Source organism: Salarias fasciatus, chromosome 14, assembly GCF_902148845.1.
Source record: "Salarias fasciatus chromosome 14, fSalaFa1.1, whole genome shotgun sequence".
In the NCBI taxonomy this organism is placed as follows: Eukaryota; Metazoa; Chordata; class Actinopteri; order Blenniiformes; family Blenniidae; genus Salarias; species Salarias fasciatus.
Window position 1 is genome coordinate 28850556 of NC_043758.1, and position 21276 is coordinate 28871831.

The 21276-nt window shown below is 41.9% G+C and overlaps 1 protein-coding gene across 1 annotated transcript in view; it reads right to left on the reverse strand.

The window, feature by feature from the left end:
* The window catches only part of gbe1b (glucan (1,4-alpha-), branching enzyme 1b), a 107287-nt gene that overhangs the window by 12875 nt on the left and 73136 nt on the right, over positions 1–21276 (reverse strand). Inside the window, exons 13-15 of the mRNA XM_030108469.1 lie at positions 17185–17369; positions 10408–10538; positions 1318–1435 (exon numbers count right to left, since the gene is read on the reverse strand). Of these exons, the coding sequence (XP_029964329.1) occupies positions 1318–1435; positions 10408–10538; positions 17185–17369 (434 nt within the window). The remainder of the gene's footprint in view (positions 1–1317; positions 1436–10407; positions 10539–17184; positions 17370–21276) is intronic.

Consider the following 21276-nt stretch of genomic DNA (forward strand, 5'->3'; position numbering starts at 1 on the left):
ATGCACAATTGTTTGCTGGGGAATCTGAAAGAGCTGCAGGTATCAGACTGACAGAAATCTAAATGACTCCAGGATAAGTGCACAGAGGCTAAATATCATATTCAGAAATGCAGCCAAAGACTGAATACTACACCCCAAATGTAGGCAGATCTGACTGTTTCCTTGATTTTTTTTTCTTCATATTAAAAGATAATCATGCTAATGAAGAAGAATAACAGTGCAGCGGTTAGGGGAGTCTCAGATCAGGGAAATTGAGGCTTTTTTTTTGTGTGTGTGTGTCAGCAGAAGCAGTCCTTTTTCATGCCAACACACTTAAACCTCATTAGAATGACTTTAAGACATCCTCTCAACACAAACTCCATTTCAGGCTAATTAAACTGATTTGTGGAATCAAACAGGGAACATAAAAAGGGCAAAACATTAATACGCTGACAGCTGTTTTATCACATTTCGTATCTGCAGCAAGCCGTTACAAAGTGCCCTTGTGAAAAAAATAAAAAAAAAAACACACACAATGCTACTAAACTACTCCGAAACTATGAACGTCCACATGACGAATTCACATGAGCCGAGTGGCTCCACGCTTGAGAAAGATTACATGTGCTTGGAAAATAAAACAACGAGCATTCTTGCAGTCACCATCCAACAGGATCCCACACTCCAGCCTCTCGGGGTATGAAAGTAAACCTCTCCACGTCCACGTTAGGATTTGTCACAATGACGAGGAAAATACTCCAGAGTCACTAATAGCATTAATTATGGCAGCTCTCAGGCCGCAGAGCAGCGTCGCGTAGCGGTCGGTCCCCTCGCCTCTCGGTTTAAGTCTGGGGTGTGTTTTCTTGTTCTGGGTTTTCTGGTTTACTTCCACAGAGCAAAAACGCGGAGATTCAATTTGTGGAAAATAAAATGTTTGTCTGAAGTCTGAATCCGTCACTTATCATTTCTGGATCCGTCCTATTCCTGCCCACGCCTCCTCTTGATGTTTTTCAGCTGCGAGCGACTCCTCCATTAGCTTACATATGTGCACTGCATTGTGGGACAATAGCGTCCGTCAAAAGCGCACTCGACAGTCATTCACGGCGCGCGCTGACATTTTCGAGTGTGCTTAATTTTGCCGGTTTGTCAGGGTGAATGTACAACAACCTCCCAATCATGGAGGGATTAGTATGCAGGACGGGAAGGCGATACGGGACAGGTTATTAGAAGAGCGTCTGCAAAAGCCCCGGACTCAAGAGCTGGAGTATACTTCACGTGTCGGACTCTGTGACATTCAGCAAAAGATGACCTTTAATGAGTCAAAACGGGGGGAATATTTACCAGCATGGAGTAGGAGCGTCCGTTGTAGGGCTGCTCCTCGGTGAAGAACTCGGTGTTGTGGTCCAGCCGGCCGTGACCTCCATACAGAGTCTCGTCTGAATCCAGCTTGATTTTATATCTGACAGAGATTGAGGTTAAGGCGCAGTAGCAGTGGGAAACTGGCTTATGAGATCCAAGACATAAGAAGCGCGGGAGGTGGTTTTATCGCCCGCGCTTTTGATTTGCGGTCTTGGTTTTAGCGACGCTCAGCTGGTTTATACTCATTGAAATCCTCACATCCATCAGCATTCGTCTCCTCCTCGCAGCACAGCAAAGTGACAGACAAAGACAAAATCACATAAATAGAAAGAGCGGTTCAGCCATGGCGCAACTTATCCAGCTTGTCTAATCCATCCAGCGTGCTGCCAGAATAATTAATTTAATCAAAAATCAGCAAAAAAAATAAATAAAAAAAAAGTGATCCAAATGAGTGACAACAGATACACAGAGAAAAGATCATAAAGATTGTTCTCTTCTCCGTCAGGACTTTGTCAGATTTGTTGTTTTTAACAGCATAACAAGGGAAGGGATTTATTTGTGTCAAAGATAGAACAAATCGCTCCAAAATGGTCTAAATGCGGTACCAAATAGCTATTCTAAGCATTTTGCTGAAGTACTAGAACAAAGTGTTTAGTTCAGATACAGAAGAAGAAGAAAAAAAACAAAACAGTATCAACTCCGCTCAAGTGGAAACCAAATAGTTCCTGCGTCCATCTTTCAGGCCAATTAGCCCATCCCAACTGAAACGCACACACACACACAAATATTTAAACTTCAGAGAAGTTAAGAGACACTATTTAACCTAACATGCATTTCTTTGGACACACACGGGGAGAACATGTAACTTCACACATCAGGAATCAAATACTGGTGTCAGTTTGACACCAATATCAACACCTTGCATTTCCCCATTTTCTAAAACTGATTTATCCAACGTAGTGGTGCTGGAGGCGATCAGAGTTGAAAAGAGGCAAAAAGTAAAGTACAGGTGATCAGTTCATCAGATGGAAAACAGACAATAACACACAAACTCATACTGATGACTTATTCAGATTCACCAATGAAACTAACACATACTATCAATAAAACTGCCTTCATGTTGAGACAGTCATTTTCTGCGGTAGTTGTTTGGTATTTTTTGTAAATATAGAGAATTTTTTCGCGGCTACTGTGCAACCACAACAAAAAAAAAAAAAATCTTTGACGGGTAAAATTAGAGGTTATTAAGTCAGTGCTTGACCAGTTCGGCTCACTCGAGAGGAAAATGGACTGTATTGAGAGTTGTGGACCCTGAACTGAAATGTGTTGACACCCCTGCACTAACACCATCATAAAACCAGTCATATAATAAATCAGTCATCCATCAATTGCAGTCCGAACACACAGGGACAAAAAAAATCCCACCAACACATCCGTCGGCAATTTCAAGTACCAGTTAACATCATATACGTGTTAGAGAAAGAAGGGGCAAGCATGCACAGAAAGAACATGCAAACACCAAGAAAAAGTTTATCTGCAAACTGTTCATCCCAATTTATAATCAGTCCTATGTTAGAATGTAAGCGTGATCTGCGGGTTTCGTTTTATGCTCGATCCCCTCATGTCCTGACACGACCTCAACACTCCACGCCACAAACCGTCACCTCCAAGGCCACCACTGGCCAAAAGCTTTTCCACAAGGGCTCATAAATTTATGCGTCCTTAGAAAAGAATACAAAAAGGCTGTGCATAAAACATAATATGTAAACCACGCCATACGCTCCACTGACAACTTCATTGCACGATCGCCGATTGCAGTAATAAATGTGCCATTCAACAGGGGGAGAAGCTGTCTGATGGGATGTCTAAATTGTTTGGAATAAGTTCCCAAAGTCTGTCTGCAGAGGCAAAATTCCAGAAAGACTTCTGCAAGAAAAAAAAAAAAAAAAGAAAAAAAAAAAACCCTCTTCGAGTTCTTAAATTGCTTGACATGCTCGCGGTCCCCATCTTGTTGCTTGACAGGAAACAAAAAGGATGTGTGTCAGAATTCGTTACAGGGCTGTTATTAACGTCAGAGGAAATATTTAAGACTCTTTAAACGCTGGATTTAGAATAGAAGAAAGTGCACTTTGACAAGTATGTATGTAAATATATATATATTTCATATGCAAACTCCCTGACAGGGTAAAAATTTAGCCGCGCTCATGCCTGTCAGACATCAAAATGTACAATAACGTCCATGGATATTGTAAGCGCCCATGAGAATCCGTGCAGATGGTTATTTAACGCTGTGAGCTGCAGAGAGCTACTGTAACAAACAGCAGCAGAGAGGGGGCAGGCATGCAAACAACCCTCTTTAATTGGACGGTTGAATGATCACCTTATCTCCCTGAAAGGCGACATTCCCGGGTTTAAAGAGGCATCCTGACTCGGCCCTGGAAGCCGGGGAAACTCTGGCGTTCCCGGCCTGCTCGTCGGCTTTGATGGCGATGATTAAAAAGACGTTACGCTCTGTGCATTGTTGCCCAAATCTGTTCTGCTCAACTTGCCACATTGACGCTTTATTGACAAGGAAAAAGTCGTTTGGTTTTAACAATGCCTATCAAAAACATGTCGGAAACATCCTTCCAAGCCTTAAAACGCTTGAGAGACTCTATAGGATTATTACTTGGATTCAGAGTTTAACGCTTCCGATGCAAACAATAAGAAAAAGCCTTTAAAAGTTAATTTACTCAACGCTGATTGCAATAGGTTTGTGTGAGCATTCCTATAATATCCTCCACAATTGATCTGAAGTGCTCTTGCTTTTTCCCGGGATTCTATATACATCGAGTGTGCACATGCCTGCAGCACTGAATGAGCTGGAAATAAGGCGTAGTTACAGTAATTCAGAGTTCCCTGGCAAACTTCTCTGCAAGGAAGCGAGCACCAACACAAATTGGTAGTTGGAGGCTTTGAGCGATTACGTCTTTGTTCGTGGCTACAGACGGCTGCAACAACAGCTCGCGGTTCAGCTGTAAAGTATTGTAATCAATACTGCCTTTGTGAATAAGGGGGACGATTAAAGAACACAATCAATTTTGCCCAATGAGCAGAAAGAAAGGAAGGCAGTCCGAAAGCTTGATGATTAGAGTCATTGATGACCTGAAAACAATCTTGCCATGACCACGATTGCAGACCAAGCCACCACTTAGTCCCTCCATCAGCCTGTCGTCTTTTTTTTTTTTTTTTTTTGGGAGGGGGTGCTTTATGAAAGTAATAGCACCCTGGTGAGGGTAAACAAGAGCTGAGTGAGTTGTGTGTTCGCAGCTGAAGAATGTGGCACGGCCTTGTAAACGCTCTAAACACAGAGTGTGGGGCTTTTTCACACTCCGTTTCACCTGCTTCTGCTCAGCTGGCTCAGCTTATACAGACATGTTAAACTATATTATTCCATCTAAATTTCATAGCTGAACATAAAACACATAACACCTAAAAGTGCGATGAGCCTCACACCTTAAATTCCAGCAAAGTTTAGTTTTACACTTTGGTTTTATCCATTGTTTTAATTTGGGGGGCGTCCAGCGCCGCCTTCTCTATTAAAATAGCGTTTGTTGTTTAATCTGAGGTTATCACTACATTAAAGACGGCGTCTAACAGCCCGGCAGCTATACAATAGGTGTGCCAGAAGGCTTCGTTGTAATAGTTCCACTGTGTTGTCAATACTGGACCAAGTGTATGATAATGAAAATTTATTATAATCCTAAACAATAAAGGTAAAATGTGGTCACCATCTGCTGAGGTATTGTTAGTGCAAGAGAGGAACAAAATGTACTCTGCATGGTGTTTGATATTCTTTCATGAAAAGACACAGAAGGAATACAAATCACAATCCAAGTGAAGCAAGGCTTCAGTGACTGATTTAATGATGGGTTCCACTTTATAGGTGATTGTTTGCTAAGATCTGAAGGCAGTAAATGATATTTACTCAATCGTAATTGTTTTGACTTTCAAAGTCATGGCAGGTCTTTAGATGAATCCAGTAACTACCGTTTACACGACAACAGTGTTGAGAGTCACTGGAAACGCATTTTGAGAACAGCTTCCAGGGCGGAGACGCTGCTGCTGCAGTAAATAATCCTTCTGCACATGCATGAGTAGATGGACAACAGTAATGTTTTCCTCCAGAGTGTCCTGACGCCCAGTCCAGATTCTCCTGGGACTTGGTAGTTTTTATAGCTGTGATTCGCCGTAACGCCGATCGAACTTTATCGCCTGTCCCTACAAATGTCTGTGTACTCGCCATTGTTAATGTTTACAGCTTATTGCTCTGTATGCATTAATGTGTGGTTTCATTACATAAAGAAACAGCGCTCACTCACAACCTACAAAAAAATATATTGTTTTAGGGGTTTCTGTCAATCTGTTTCTTGACTGACATGATTTTAAACTGAAGGCGCATTGTAGGGCAGGCGCAACCATAACCATACCATATGAATAAAGTGTATTTACCATTTTAAACTAGGTATTTTCAGCAGAAAGTTTAGGAGAAATGAGCTTGTGGCCTTAAGCGCTGGCTGCGTTTCGACCCTTCGCTGTCGGCTCAGGGTGTTACCGTGAAGAATTGGATTGTTCACTCACTAACAGACAGCCTGAGCAGCTTTTACACCTTCGTGAGACAGGTTAGTTTCGCCCTCCTGATGATGAATCCTTGGTGATTAGCTGTTCTCCTAACTTAGATTTTCTTTTGAAAAAGGATTCATTCTCAAATATTATGGAACAAGCCCACGGTCTATTGAGAGCCACCACTTCTGTTCCTGTGCTGCACCTTTTCAGGCTTTCCTCCTGTTAGTTTTGGGAGGATGATTTTTACCGAAAGGGAAGGCTGATGATTTTGGGAGGACCGGTTTAAAATCCTCTAAAATCTTTTGTGGGATTTGGCAGCCTGAACTGTAAAAGCAAACGTTTATAGATGGTGTGAGAACTGCAGTTGAGGGGAAAATCCTGATTTGTGATCTTTGGGTATGATGAGCTGCAGATTATTGTTTGTCCGTGAGGTACCTGAAGGATTTACGTATCCGTAAACCGAGTCTGATGGTTACTGGAATGAAATGACTGCAGAATGCTGACACCCTGGATGCTCAAGCTGTAGAGAAAATATATTTGGCTCATATCATCTGGCAAAAAGAAGAATTATTTTAGATCAATGAATAAATTTCCATGGTTGCGTGAAATCTTACCAAACAAAAATTAATAGAAAACTTTAGTTAAGTGTTGATGTAAAGCTGAAGTAAAATGAAATGTGTCATACATCTCACACTCTATAAGACTCTTTACAAAAGTAGATAAACTCTGCAGATCATTTTCCTCCGTCACACGACGTTCCATATGAAAACGCATTGTTTTTGTTTCAAAAAAGTTTCACGTTCGGCAACGTTTTGAAATTTCAAGTCCAGAAGAATATGAACTGGGAGTCAGGACACTCTGGAGGTCGTGCATCTACTCACACGTGCCCAGTCGCAGCATTTCCGCCGTCTCTGTGGAGAGGGTTTCGTAAAAGTTGCGTTTTCATCCATTTACATGGAAATGGAATCCAAATGTGTTCAAAAAGTTCCACACTTCAAAAAAAGAAAAGAAAAAAAGTTGCACTTTCAAGTGCGCTGAGCACCGTTGTCGTGTAAACAGACACCCAAACACAACAAAAGTTTGACCTTTGACAGCTGAAAACATCATGAAAATGGGGCCTGTTTTACTTCCACTGATCTGCAGGCAATCGGAAATGGATTGAACCATTCCACAGCAGATGGGGGTGAGTCACATACTCATAATGAAATCACAAAGGATTTCTTAAAACTACATATTGCACAGGGCAACTGTTTAGCCAGTGAAGAGACCCCGAGACCCCCACCCCGACATGATTTCCACCATGTGTGACTGATATCTGGGAGAGTTACTACATAATAAAATTCCTGGGCAGAAAGATAAAATGCAGCCCATCTTGAATCATCTTGCAGCACCTTTCAATTTTGTTAAAATAAGGTTGAGGTTTTTCTTTTCCTTGCACCTTATCTGAGAACATTATAGATACAAATCAGAGCACATTATTTCCACCTATGCATGGCGGCGGCGGCGTCTGGATCCTTGTTAGTTAAGGTCACTCCTGCTGCAGCCGAATTATTCTGAATGGTATTCCAGGAGGAGCTCAGACAGAAAGAGAAAGAATGATGACCTGACACAATCGCAACAGCCTATTGGCACGGTGTAAATCAAAGACCAATCTGCCCTGACAGGTACAGCTTTCATGACGGGATCCAACTGGGATTTCAAATACTCTAACCAGCCAGATAAAGACCGCTGCCTGAAGAATGTGTCCACCGCGAGTCAGGGAGAAAATGATAAAATAAATAAAGAAATAAGAAAAACACTGATGGTTTGAGTGCCTGTCCAAAAGCTTGACGTTGACTGCATTTTAATAGCCAAACATTTTTTTTTTTTTGGCGAGGTGCCTCCATTTGCTTTCTCGGCCGTCCCTCGTTGGGAGGGAGAACGCAACAAATTCAAAAGAGGACAATGAGAGGCAACAGAGATGCTTGTCTAAAAAATTTGAGGAGGCCAAAGAGTCAGCGAGAGATGAGAGATGTTATGTGTTTATTGTTAAGTTGAGAGAGCCGAACTGGAGCTTTGCGTGATGTCGCCGGCTCTAAAAGCCACAGCTGGTATTTATTTGTAATGCACCTGTGCAGCAGCAACTCATCTCACTGCTGTAGAGAGAGATATTCTTATGTTTAATTAACCATTATGGAGCTGTGCAGAGGTAGTGATACATGTTCAAACAGCACTGCCACCAGGCAACACCGTTCCTGCTTTTTAATTGAGAGATAATAAAATATACAAGGGCAGAGAAAGCAACTGAAGATCCACTGAACATGTGACACGAGGTATAAAAAAAAGCAACTCCATGGCGTTTCCTGCAGGCAGGAGAAACCCTCTGATATAATACGGTACTTGCTATGTTGCTAAAGGAAATGACTCCCGGTATTGGATCAGTTTTCACCGGTGCACAGCATGGTCAGCTGCATCTAGCTATTATTTCCAAATACCGCAGTGGTGTGGGGCTCCGCTGTGACTTCCCTGACCCTCGCACAGGTAGAAGAAAGTTTAAGTATATGACAGCTGAGTGTAATGAAAAAGCACTTTTGGACTCTTTGAGCTTGTCTTGTTTACCTCCTCTGCCTCTGAGTGGCACTTTCATCTGTCTTCTCCCCTAATTGGATCCTCTGCACACATTCCCATCGGAGGATCTGCATCTCCTCATACACACTGCACATTTACCTTCCTCACACACACACACACGCACACACACACACGGCACATTTGCCTTTATGTGTTTACCGCCTGCCTCTCTGTATAATGACAGCCAGAGCTTTGCCCTCACATTTATTTGCATTTCCTCTCAACCCACCCAGTGTCTGAGGCCTCTCCTTAAACATCAAAAGAAGCACCAGGAGGAAAAGATGGGGTTCCATCTCAATGAAAATAAACCCTCAAAAACGATGTTACAGACACTGTGCGGCGAGGCTATTAGTGCGCTGCCCAAGATTCACCCCATCAAGGCAAGAGCTGCAAACAACAGGCAGAACGTGCAATTACTGCACATCAAACAAGCTCGCAATTAACCCGCGATAATAAAATATTAGAGGTTACTTCTGTTGCTTTTTAATCAGCAAATACACTTGATTATTTCTCCCTCTCTCTCTTCACATCTGATAATGTTTTTGTCTTTTTTTTTTTTTTTTTAATGGCGGCTAACACTGACTAAAGATAATAGAAATTGTGTTTACGCTGTGTTTTTTTTAAGCCACTCACAATACAACGCCCTCATATTACACCCTGAGCAGCCATGTCAGGATATAATATATTAATCGGCAATGATGCAATAATGAGACAAAACGCGATGAATGTCCCTTGACATAATTTTGTTAGTGAAATCAACAATGCTAATGCTTGCGGACACGATTGCGATTTCTTTCTGCGGGCGATGGAGTCAATAATTAACTACCGGAAACTATTCGAGTACTAATTCTAGAGCGGTGATTTGAGCTGCTGGTTTTGAACGCTGCCTGAATTCTCCCCTTTACATTATTTAAGTCAAACCAGCAGCAGCAGCAGCAACAACAAAACAAAACAAAAAAAAAAAGCTCCACAGCTTCATGCCCATCCGGGGAAGAGTTGGCGTGAGCTACAGTGAGCCCCATAAGGGAGCCGTGTCCGTTATTATAAATACAAATCTGTCAGCTTCCTGTCCCCCTTCACATTCCTGATCATTAAGCCTGCTGTAATCACAACTGTGGGACTCATTAAATTCCTGACAGCCAATGCTGCTAAAGAGAGCGCTTTCTGAATCACTGGGCCCTGCTACTATTTCTCTCTAATAGCACAACACGAGTATAAACAACTGACTCATATTCTTCTCGACTGTGACTGCTGAAATTACATCACAAAACTGCTAGCCTCGGAGAAAACGCCGCCATTAAAAACTGGGGCTTTTTTTTTTTTTTTTTTTACAAGTCGCGCTGACTTTTAACAGCTCTGACAGTGTTTGGAGTCCTGATCCACTTGTCAGCCCGCAATCTCCGCGGGGATTTTTTTTTTTTGGGGGGGATCTTAAATGCCCTCGCATTGGAGTTTCATTTAAAGCCACGTCAAGCTTTCAGACTCATATCATCAGTCACAGGTTGGAGATTACAGGTGAGGCAGCCTTGATGTAAACCTGCCTCACACACACACACACACACACACACACACACACACACACACACCGCCAGCTGTGCAGCCTTGATGTGCGAGCGCTTCCGTTTCCAGCCTCCCCGCTCAGGAGATGTTTACCCGGCTTGGCTGGGATATTGTCACAGATTAGTCACGTTATCGTACAAAAGGAGTAACTAGCAGGGACATCGTTACTGTCGGAGGCAGTGCGGGCGTGTGGCAGCAGTGCCGTGTGACAGCAGAAGATTTAACCAAATGTAAAAAAGAAAAAAAAAAAAGAAACACAATACAGAGCGGTGACATGACATATGCTTGCTTAAAGGATACTTTCCTGGAACTTCGACACCCACCCTGTAGCCCTGGAAGCTCTGAGTGGGGTGGAAGTTGAAGATAAAGAGCACATTTGCCCTGTCAAAGACAACGACCTTGTCCCCTTCGTGCTTGGCGCTGACAAAGGCCTGCGGGGAGAAAGAAGAGAGAGAGAGAGAGAGAAAAGCTAATAAAGTATTTCTTCATGAATAGTCATTACCTTTCTCATCTTGGATTTGGAGGGAGTTATAATGGGGAGCGTTATATCAGTGGACGACACATTTACAAACAGGCCGGGAAACACTCGGGAGGGAAATTTCGGGCGGTGCCACTCATCGGCGGGAAGCGGCGGCCCGGGATAGAGCCGAGGCGCACGCTGTCAGCGTCAGACAGCTGCACATGATAAAGCCGCCACTCTCCCGTGGAGCGAGCTACTGTTAACGTGTCATTAGCAGAGATTATCAATGTCACCCTACCCACTATTTTTAGCGCCTTGTTCCCCGAGCCAATTTCAGGGCAGCGCGTTCGCGGCTGAGCGAGAAGATAAGCGGCGGCCTGCGACTGGACGGGCGGAGAGGACGGAGGTTAAGAAATGAGCTCTTTTAGTCCAAAACCCTGGAAATTTGAAGTCGTGCCAAGTTTCTCCGACTGCCTCGGCAAGGCAGGAGAAAATTCTAACTTCCTTCCATCACCTCCTGACCGGAGAAGCACATACATCCGATGCAGATTTCTACCTATAAATAAATAAATGTAAATGTAATCAGCAGACTTGGTGGTTATCTGGAATTTATTCTAATTATATTCACAGTATGTTGATGTTTGTCAGGAATTTTCAAAACCTTCATATATTAATTTCCGAGAGCGCAGGGAGAAATGCACCACCTTATGATAGGAAACATATGGCGGAGCTGGAGTTTGACTTTAGGTCTGAGAGCGGAAGTTTCTGTTTCTGTCATCGCCTGCAGCATCACTTTGACCTGAAACCGTTCTGAGTGAATCGGAGCCAGCCGATGAAAGCAGGGTAAATCCCTATTTTGGAAGTCGGCTCTCTGAAAGAGAGTATTTTTGAAAAAAAGAGAGGAAAAAAAAAACTGTTGAAATCCAATATTTCCGCAAACTACGATCCTTTACTCCCTCTTTGCTGCAGAAGCCAAGAAAAAAAAAGAAAAAAAAAAAAGGAAGAAGAAACTGGAATTCATTGCTGGGAAAGACCTTCTGACTATTTCCCATGCTGACTGTAAATATAGCCCAAAAAGGACACTTGTTTGATTACCTGGAACTGCAAACACATTTTCAGGACGTGCACTGTGGGGATTCATCTCTAAGCTCATAAATGTCATGTTTGGTGAAGTTATTTTTGTATATCATCAGAAAGAAGTCCACAAAGAAGGCAAATGGAAGTGTGAGAATTAGTAGATACTAAATCTGTAACAACCAGATCAGGGGCCAAAAAATCTGTTTGGGACAATCGTAGTTTTATTTTTCTTCCATCTGTCAAAGACGACTGGCAAGAGTTGTGCTTCAGTTATTTATTTATTTATTTATTCTTTTTAGTAAATTAGCTGTGATATCATTCTAAAAAATTGGATTTCATCAGGTTGTTAGACATTCATTAAAATAAACTATTCATTCATTTTCTGCCGCTTTTTCCCTTTCGGGGTCGCGGGTGGCTGGAGCCGATCCCAGCTGCTGTGGGCGAAGGCGGGGTACACCCTGGACAGTTCGCCAGTCTGTCGCAGGGCTGACATATACAGACAAACAACCATTCACTCACACATTCATACCTAGGGGCAATTTAGGGTGATCAATTAACCTACCATGCATGTTTTTGGACCGTGGGAGGAAGCCGGAGTACCCGGAGGGAACCCACGCACACACGGGGAGAACATGCAAACTCCACACAGAAAGGCCCTGAGCCCCGGCCGGTATTTGAACCCAGGACCTTCTTGCTGTGAGGCAAGAGCGCTAACCACTGCGCCACCGTGCGGCCTAAAATAAACTAGTGAAATGTAAATATAGAGATTGGCAGACATTCAATATTTAAAAAAAAAACAGATCAGGGCAGAAGCTCTGAGTAGGATTTCTAGTTTTATTCTTGTCAAATTTCTTTTTTAATTCAAATTTGTCAGTCATTTGAATGCATACTGTAAAAAATTAAATACAGCTCTGTGCAAATTTAATATGTCTGAATTTAGACAAAACATTTGAAGTAATCTTGCTCTTAAATTAGTGACTGTAGTTCTGATATTCAGTCATTTGCACAAAATGAACACTAGACATATGTTGAAGATGGAAAACACTGTCAGTCTTGGAGCTTTTTCAGCTGTAAAAACCTCAATAACGCTATGTTTAAAATATGAGAGAGTATTCTGTGTCATATTTGGAACTAGCCTGCTTTTTAGATCCACTCTGAGCACATTAAGCGTGTTGAGCACTGTAACAGGGTCCCGATCGGCGCTTTGTTTTCACTTGGTATCAGATGGAAGTAAAAGCCCGTAGTATCACACATCGCTGGCGTCTGGTGGTTGGTGTCTGCACGGTGCTGCAGGACTGCTATCAGCGCACAAACCCCTCAGGTCGCTGGAGTCTGTTTGCTACTGTGTACTGGTTTATTGACATTTCATCACAGCAGTACACCTCAAATAATGATATCTTTCGCACTACCGGGAGCTTCAGTTCATGTCACAGTTTGGCCTTTTGCAGCTCACAGACGTACATCTTCAAAACAAAAAGGTACAAAATCACACTTCAAACCCGAGTGCCTGCATATTTCTATTTTGGAATACTTTGCTGACACCTGGGAGGTGAAGCGGCGACGGATCCTCTTCTCATTTGGACTATTAAACATCACTGAATCCTCCCACTGCTGTGAAATATTGAACCATCCCAGCTAGAAAACATTCCTTCAAAGCACAATTACCTTGGCAATGTCAATGATGAGCTCCGCGGAGGATTCAGACTCATCTGGTTATTAGGTGAGAGCTCTGAGCAGTTATTGCAGCGATCACTGAGCGATGTTCTGACGTTTGGTGATATTGTATCAGCCCAAGAGAAAGAAGAAGGTGAAGCTTTCGTCTCAGCTGCCTGTTTGCTTAAAGACTGAATCACAGGGTCAAACCGAAACCTGAGGAGCTTCTTTATCATGTCAGGCTCTCGGCTGCTCTTTAATTTTATTTTGGTGGCTGTGAGTTGATTTTACAGGTTTATTTAGAAAACTGCCAAGGCTTTTTTACCGGGGTCAGCTTGTGTTGCCCCCTCGCCTCATCCAAACTGTGCTTTTACTACGAGTTAACATTAGCAGGATTTATCCAGGTGTAGCCATTAAATATGAAGACAAATAGATCCGTCATCACACTGTCTGTACAGACAGTGAGGTCAGGTCAGATACTGGCCACAAACTGCATCTGGAAAATATATGTATCTATATTTTTTCACTTTTCAATATTTTTCTAACTAAAAAACAAAGCTGCTGCCAGTGTTGGATTTGTAGGCAGTAAAAACTACTTATACTGTGTAGTTGTGGTACAATGATATAAAGACCGTACAAAAATGCATTAAACTTAACTAATATTAACCTGGATGCCACCTCAGTACAGAATAAACCAGTACATGATGTCGTACAGACACCCAAATCACAGTAAAGTCAAATAATGCTACAAACTGAACTTCAACTGGTCCGGGTTTGGACCGGACCCCCGCGGCGGTTCGGCGGCGGCGCTCACTCGGACTAAACTGGAAGGCCCACTGACGCGGCCCGAGGACGGCAGTCTCGCATCACGCTGCGCCAGATGGATTTTTATGATAAAACACAATCTGTGTTGGACCACACAATATCAGTTTGGAGGCATGTTGGACATGCAGTGAATACTGTAGCGCGACGGCGTCGCCTCGCCCATCTGTTGTGTTCATGTTTTGAAAACGCAGCGGAGTATAAGCTTTGGCTGCAGACACGCCGCTTTGTGCGTGTCTAATGCAGTGTTTTGCAATCACTTATTGACACTATCTAACACTATATTCGGTGTGATTTCATCCCTGGGTCCCATTAGGTGGCTGGTAGACGAGCGAACTGACAGCAGACACAGAGTATCTTTGCTTGGCGAATCAATCACGGCGCTGTCAGCGGATGTGTCTCAGTCAGATTGAGGAGATCAGTGCTTTTGACTGATGAAATTTCACCTTGTTTCCCCCCGCAAATTGCCAAGTTTTTATCGAGGGAAAATGCAAAGGAGGATGAGCTTCTGAAACTTTGTGTCTCGGAGATAATCACAATGGCTCTTTTGACTGCAAGATAACATTCATGAAACAAATAATGGATTGGTAACAAGAAAAAAAAAAAAATTACATTTCTCGGGTTTTTATCTTCAGTTTATGAACAAATTGTTCTTTTATGATCATTGTGGTGTTTTCACATTTGCTTCCTTTCGTTTCCTGCTCTCATGCTCCAGGCCTCACCCATCAACAAGCAACAGGCTCCTGCCCTCTCAGTGTTTCAACAGGAAATACAGACATCAGTGTTTCACTTTTATTGACATTAGGTATATTAACCTTCTCATATGAACATATATGCGTCAAGATATTTTGAATAAAGAACATTATGTGCATTTGCTTAAAACTAGTGTGAATGACAGTATACTGATGTTTAACTGAAAACACAGCATCCAAGAAGTTGTGACTAGCTGGGAGATTCATCTTAAACACACATTTCATGAAATAAATAGTGGATTTTCTTTTTTTAATTGCCAAGTTATACAGTCTCAGATTTAATTAGAATTTATTAAAGTGAAGCAAGGAACACTGTAGTTCAGTTTCTCAATCGGCAAATGATCTGATCTGAATCTTATAAATGAATTATGACTCAAACTACCTAAAATATGTCATTATTCAGTATGTCTAATATTAGAAATAACATTGACACCCTTTATTGTGTTGTAGCCAGTAACTTTACTATTCTAATAAAGAAAATCTGACTTAATTTCTTTTTTCTAACCATCAAGTAGTTGTCATAAACTTGACAGTTACTTAGCATGTATAATAATCAAACCCCTGCTATTGACAAAATATAATTATGTTTTTAGAAAATGACAAGTTTTTCAGAAAGGTACTTTGTAGTTTTCCTCATTTTTTTTATCTTTTTTTTTTTTTTTTTTTTTTATAGCAGCACATTTGTGTGAAACTTGAAAACTAAAGCAATGCAACAGAATTCATACCAGAGTATATATTGTCATTGCTCTTTGTTGTTTAACGGAGGCTTTAAATAAATTACAATTTGATGATTTCATCCTCCGGACATCTTTCCAGTCCAGTGATATTGACAACAATACATACAAGATGAACTTTCTGAGTAACTGAAGGCAGAGTCAAGTTAATCAAAAATAAATTAAATCCAAATTGCAAATGAATGAATGGAACTTTATGGGGCATTTTCAGTGATCTATAAAAATGGTTAATATAGGAAAACATATCCTTCCGTTTGACACGACACACTAATAGGATCTAAAGGAGCCTGACAAACATGACGTAATCATACTGATCGATTTGGAAGAAAATGTTTCAATTTTTGAGGGGTAAAAAAAAAAAAAAAAAGCATGGATGCCAAAGGGATGTGTTGCAGGGCTGTGTGAGTCTATTTGGGTTTACATTAAAACCAGAGAAAAAACCCGAGCAGGTCAGCGCCGGTGCCAAATGTATTCCTCCTCCCTGCCAGCGGCTTCCTCTGGGATCTGAATTCCCTCCCGTTTGGCCCAGAAGGGAGCAGAGGAACCAGCCAGGCTCTGCCTTTCCTTTGCCTTACCTCCAAAGCTCCGTCTCATCTCCTTCTAAAGGATGTAACAGCCTGCAGTAAGTCACAACACACTTTTTGACTGATAGACCAATATGCAGAAATTATCCTTGTGAACCGTGGCGTGTCTTTAATTATGCTCTCTGATATTTTTTATTACTCTGCTGCATTTGTCTGCGTGATGAGGAGGAATATGCAGGTCACAGGAGCGAAGGTGAAATAGCTTTCAATTGAGGATTGCTTTCCCTGGGATGTGAGGGAAGGCATTTTTGAATCAATTACACACACATACACTCCTAATCCGCGTCAATTCAGCCAAACTCTCCATTTGCATTTATTACTTTGCCACCTGCCCCTTAAGAGTGTCACATCAGGGACTTTTTTTCTTTATCTCTTATAACTGTCAATTACAGGTAAAGACTAACGTTTCTATTTAACTTGACAAACAACTCATCAGAAACTGTGTCGAGGCATGTTGATCAGATGCTGAGACTGACTGTCATGTGTGTTTGTGTCTCATCTGTGCACAGAGAGCAGAGACACACTTATAGTGGAAGGCCAGCCTGTGCAGATGAAGGTTTGATGAAGGAGTGAAGGCCTTGGTTCCCAGCCTTTGCTCACAGTTCCACTCTTTGCATAATTTCAACAATAAGACATGCGATTAATAAAAAACGTAAGTTGACAGGTAATGTTAGCCTTTCTGTGCTTTGGGAGATTTTCTTCCAAACAACAGTGCTCTCTCTCTTGCCCCGATTTTAAACGAGTTGTGACCAGACCATGCTCTTTCCCTGTGCGGTTATAGGCAGGATAATGGTTGAAAATGCAATAGTATTGTTGAAACTTGCTATTTAACCTGTGATAAAAGTCACAATGTGGGATTTGAGATTATTACTATTGCATTTATTTACATTTCTGCACCACACCAGTCGCTACCAAACCCTGCATTACAGGACTTTAACATAAAGGATAAAAAAGTTGGGGACAGCAAAGTGTCAGAGAGTGTGTGATGTCCTTACAGGTGGGGCGGCGAGCCAGCCGTATTTGTCTTCGGTCCAGTTCATGTCCCGGTCAAAGGCGTAGAGCTGACGGTAGCGGAGATGATCCATGTCCACCAGGTTAAACTGCCGCCGGGCGTAGTGGTAGCTCTGATTGTTGCCCTCTCTGGGGAAATCCAGCCACTCAGGATGGCCAAACTCATTTCCTGCAACACAGAGGAGCGTTATTAAGGAATGTACATAATGAAGGGAAAGGCACACAGTCTGAGAATTAGCATGGCGCACTCTATCAAGCAGCACTATATGAGCTTCTTTTCTTTTTGTGGTGCAATTTTAACAAGCTGGAAAAAAAAAAGTAAGGAGATCAAACAGAGCAGAGTCAGCGACAGTCTGTGACCTTTTCATCACCCCAGCAGAGGTTAGTACTTTCCATATTAAAACAGAGCCACGATGCTCCTGCAACGTTTTCAGCAACCGTGCTGTCACAGACCAACATGCCCTTTCAGGAGGAAGAGAGGAGAGAAACAAGAGAAAACTAAAGTGAGGAGAAAATCCCCTGACTTTCACCTTCTTTTATTTTAAATAAATGCTGATTTAATTGTTTAAAGTAAATTTACGTATTAAGAGTTTCTTCTACTTTAAAGGTATTGATGAAAACAGGCAAGAGTCAAACAAAGAAGAAAGATAATTAATCGGGATAACTCTGCTGGTTAATTGAATTTATAAAAACACGATTAAACTGAATCATTATCTTCTCTGATTGTATGACTCTATGCAATTAAATTACAAACACTTCACAACACGCTTCTCCACATCTACATATTTTTTCTCATTGATCAGAAAAGCACAACAAAGTCAAACCTATTGATGAACCGCCCTCACATCGAGGTAAAACACAAAGTTTGACACAACACACTCTGGAATATATACACTGTAGCGCAGTATAGGAGTCACAAATACTTCAGATAAAATATGTCTTGAATTATTATAGAAGGACACAATAAAACCTTACAATTGAATTCATATTCCTCCACCAAAGAGCTCAATTTATTCTTTTTTCATGTGTGCAAATTTAGTTACAACTACACTAATGCAGATGAAGCAACTTTCTTTTGCAATAACATTTGGTGCTTTGTAGTTTTCTCAAATGTGTCTTGTTGATAGATCACATGCTAACTCCTGGTGCTAATGTTGAAGAGGTTAATGGAAAATGGGTGCCTCAGCTGGTTACGGTCCACGTTTACGCAGCAATGATTTAAAGTGAAAACAGCTCATTTTCACTCTGTTGTGTGTTTGTCAACACGATGCTGCTCAGACTCAATGAAAACTGCACTTTTTGATCATGACTTTAAAAAGTACAGCTTCTCTAAACCTCTCTGTCTCAGTGAGAAACAATGAAAACTGAACTTTTCTGAAACACTGCCACTGAAACAACAGTGACTGTTGCGCCGCTGTTCAGTATTTACTGCACCATCCTCTGGGCAACAGGTGGAGACACGTCTCTTTCTGCCATAAAGATACTGAGTGGCTGAAAATGATGAAGACAGACAGCTTAACGGCACTTCAATGTTCACAGCGTACTGTCCTATGTGTGCATTTGAGCTCTCACTAGTGGCCTGACACCCTACAAGCAAACGATCTCATTTTCAAATTATTGCCGTCTAAACTTGAAACTTCCCTGAAACAAAAATGCAGGTTATTACAGGAGACGTGATGAGTGGATTAGCATTAGCCAGCATATCTTGTAGCTTGCAGCACACTTCAGTCACTTTTTTTTTTTTTTTCCCCCCAATAACTAAAATTCTGCAGGGTCTGTTTTATGGTGCAATAACTAGTCAACACTTCAGCAGCACATGTTCGTATCAAGTTCTGAGGGCATGAACTTAAAAGGCGGTCGGAGATATTGACAGAAATGTCACAAACTGTCCCGCGTCGCCCCTGCAGCCCTCATTTCCCTCGGTGTGCTTTAATCAAAGGATACTGTGAGCGGTTTCGCTGATGTAAAAACACTAACGCAGTGTGCACTTTTGGCCTTTTTCTTCCTCCAGCCGAATGCAGACGGCAGCGGCGGGGGGAGCCGCGGCCGCGGCGCCGCCATCCTGTCATTCCCGGGGATGAGATAATGAATCCGTCATCGAGTGTCACGACAACATCATAGAAACAACAGCAGGGATAATTGAATTCCCCGCAGAGAGAGACGCACAGACAGGAGACTGTAACAATAACTAAATAAATAAATGAAAATAAACAAATGAAAAAAAAAAAAAGGACGAGAATGAGAGTGATGGGAGAGAATTGGAATGGACGGCGACTGACAGTAGATTCTAATGAAATACAGTAGGTAGGTGTTAAAGAAGGAGCAAACAATGAGGGCAGAGAGAGAGAGAGGGAGAGACGGAGAGCTGGAGAGCCGGAGAGGGCCTTTTTGGTGACATCTGCATGAATAACGAGCCTCCCACACTGCTGAACTTGAAATGTTAAGGAGAGAATTACACCTCAGCGCTGGCAGTCAAACGCAGACTTTCTTCTCCGGCGGGAATCTGCACTTTACGCGTTTACTGTGAAGTCAGACGTTTTTTTGTCTTAATGTCGCATCTAAACCGTGTTTATGCAACCGTTTGTAACTCCGTGCGTTGCACAGATGCGAGTTTATCCAACACGTTAAAGTCAAAGATCGCGCCGTTCATGCAGCATGGCTTGATTCTCAATGTTCCTACAAACGACAGTACAGGTTAGTTCTTTTTTTGCTGCTTTGTCGTTTTGAGAAATATTGACAATCCTGAATAAGAGCATACACTTTTAACTCATTTACTGTTTCTGGAGAGAAATGCAGTTGTTATATGTTGTGTTGAATATTTAACTGGCATTCACAGTGATTTAAGGGAACATGTGACTCCAGATCAATGCACAGATCCTCATGGTGCCAGAATTTCATTCATCATGTCTCCATTATTATGATTTTTCAACACGCAAAACAAGGATGAGGAGCACTAAACTGTTTAGTGACTGCGTAAGTGATGGGAAGTGGGATAAACCACAGAGAATTACCAAAGAACACATGATCAAATAATTGTGTAAAAAGGTATATATCAGGTAGGTATTTAAAAAAAAAACCCTCTCAATCAATAAATGATCTGATTAAGGTTGGAATCTGCAGGTTTTCCCTAAATTAGATTCAGGGAAGAAGCTGCTGGGAGGGCAGATGGGATAAACGCCGCCTCTAGTCGATGTGTGAAGGATTATTACCTCCGCCAGGAGGTTGTGTAATCACGCCCGTCTGTTGGTTGGTTGGTCTGTTAGCAACATTACCGAAAAAGTAATGGACGGATTGCAATGAAACTTTGTGGAGAGGTGGGTCTTGGGCTAACTTAGAATCCATTACATTTTGGTGATGATTCGGATCACTGTCTGGATCCAGGAATTTTTAAAAGGATTCTTTATCATTGAGAGATAGGGAGTCTTTCACATCGTTGGGCAGGCCCGCCGACAGGGGGCGTGCGGCATGCGGTGCGGCTTGGTGACTGATTGGACCTGTGGCGGGGGTCTGCGCTCTCTGAGTGCCAAATTCTAGTTGTTACAGCAGTGAGCTGAGAGATTAAAGCTTCTTCACCTGCAGATCAGAAAAAGTAAAATACATTTACAAATTCAAGGAAATCAGCGGTTTCACACACTGAATGCACCGTTTGCTCGAATAAAGTAGTAAATTTTGGTTGAATTCCAGATTTCGGTCGTCCGTTCAGATCTATAATCAATTGGTGCAAGTTTGTCTTTCAATTTAAAAATGTGACAGCGTGTAGTCTCTGAGAACTGAAAAACAATTTTCCCTTTTTTCAGATGAAACTGACGACGTGTGACACGATTAGTAAATCGATATCGAAGTATTGACTTGAATATTAACAGCGAAGCGATGTATTTTTGAGAGATGATCGCTCTTAAAAGTTTGAGCCTCCTGCAGCTCTCAAGGGAAGGTCAAGGTGGATCGCTAAAATCGATTTTTACTTTTAGGTTTTATCATCACTTTATTTTAATCAGTTTTTTCCCTCTTGTGGGAGGCTCCACATTAAATTTTACACCAACGGGGGTCATCATTTTGAGATACGGCGGACATAATTC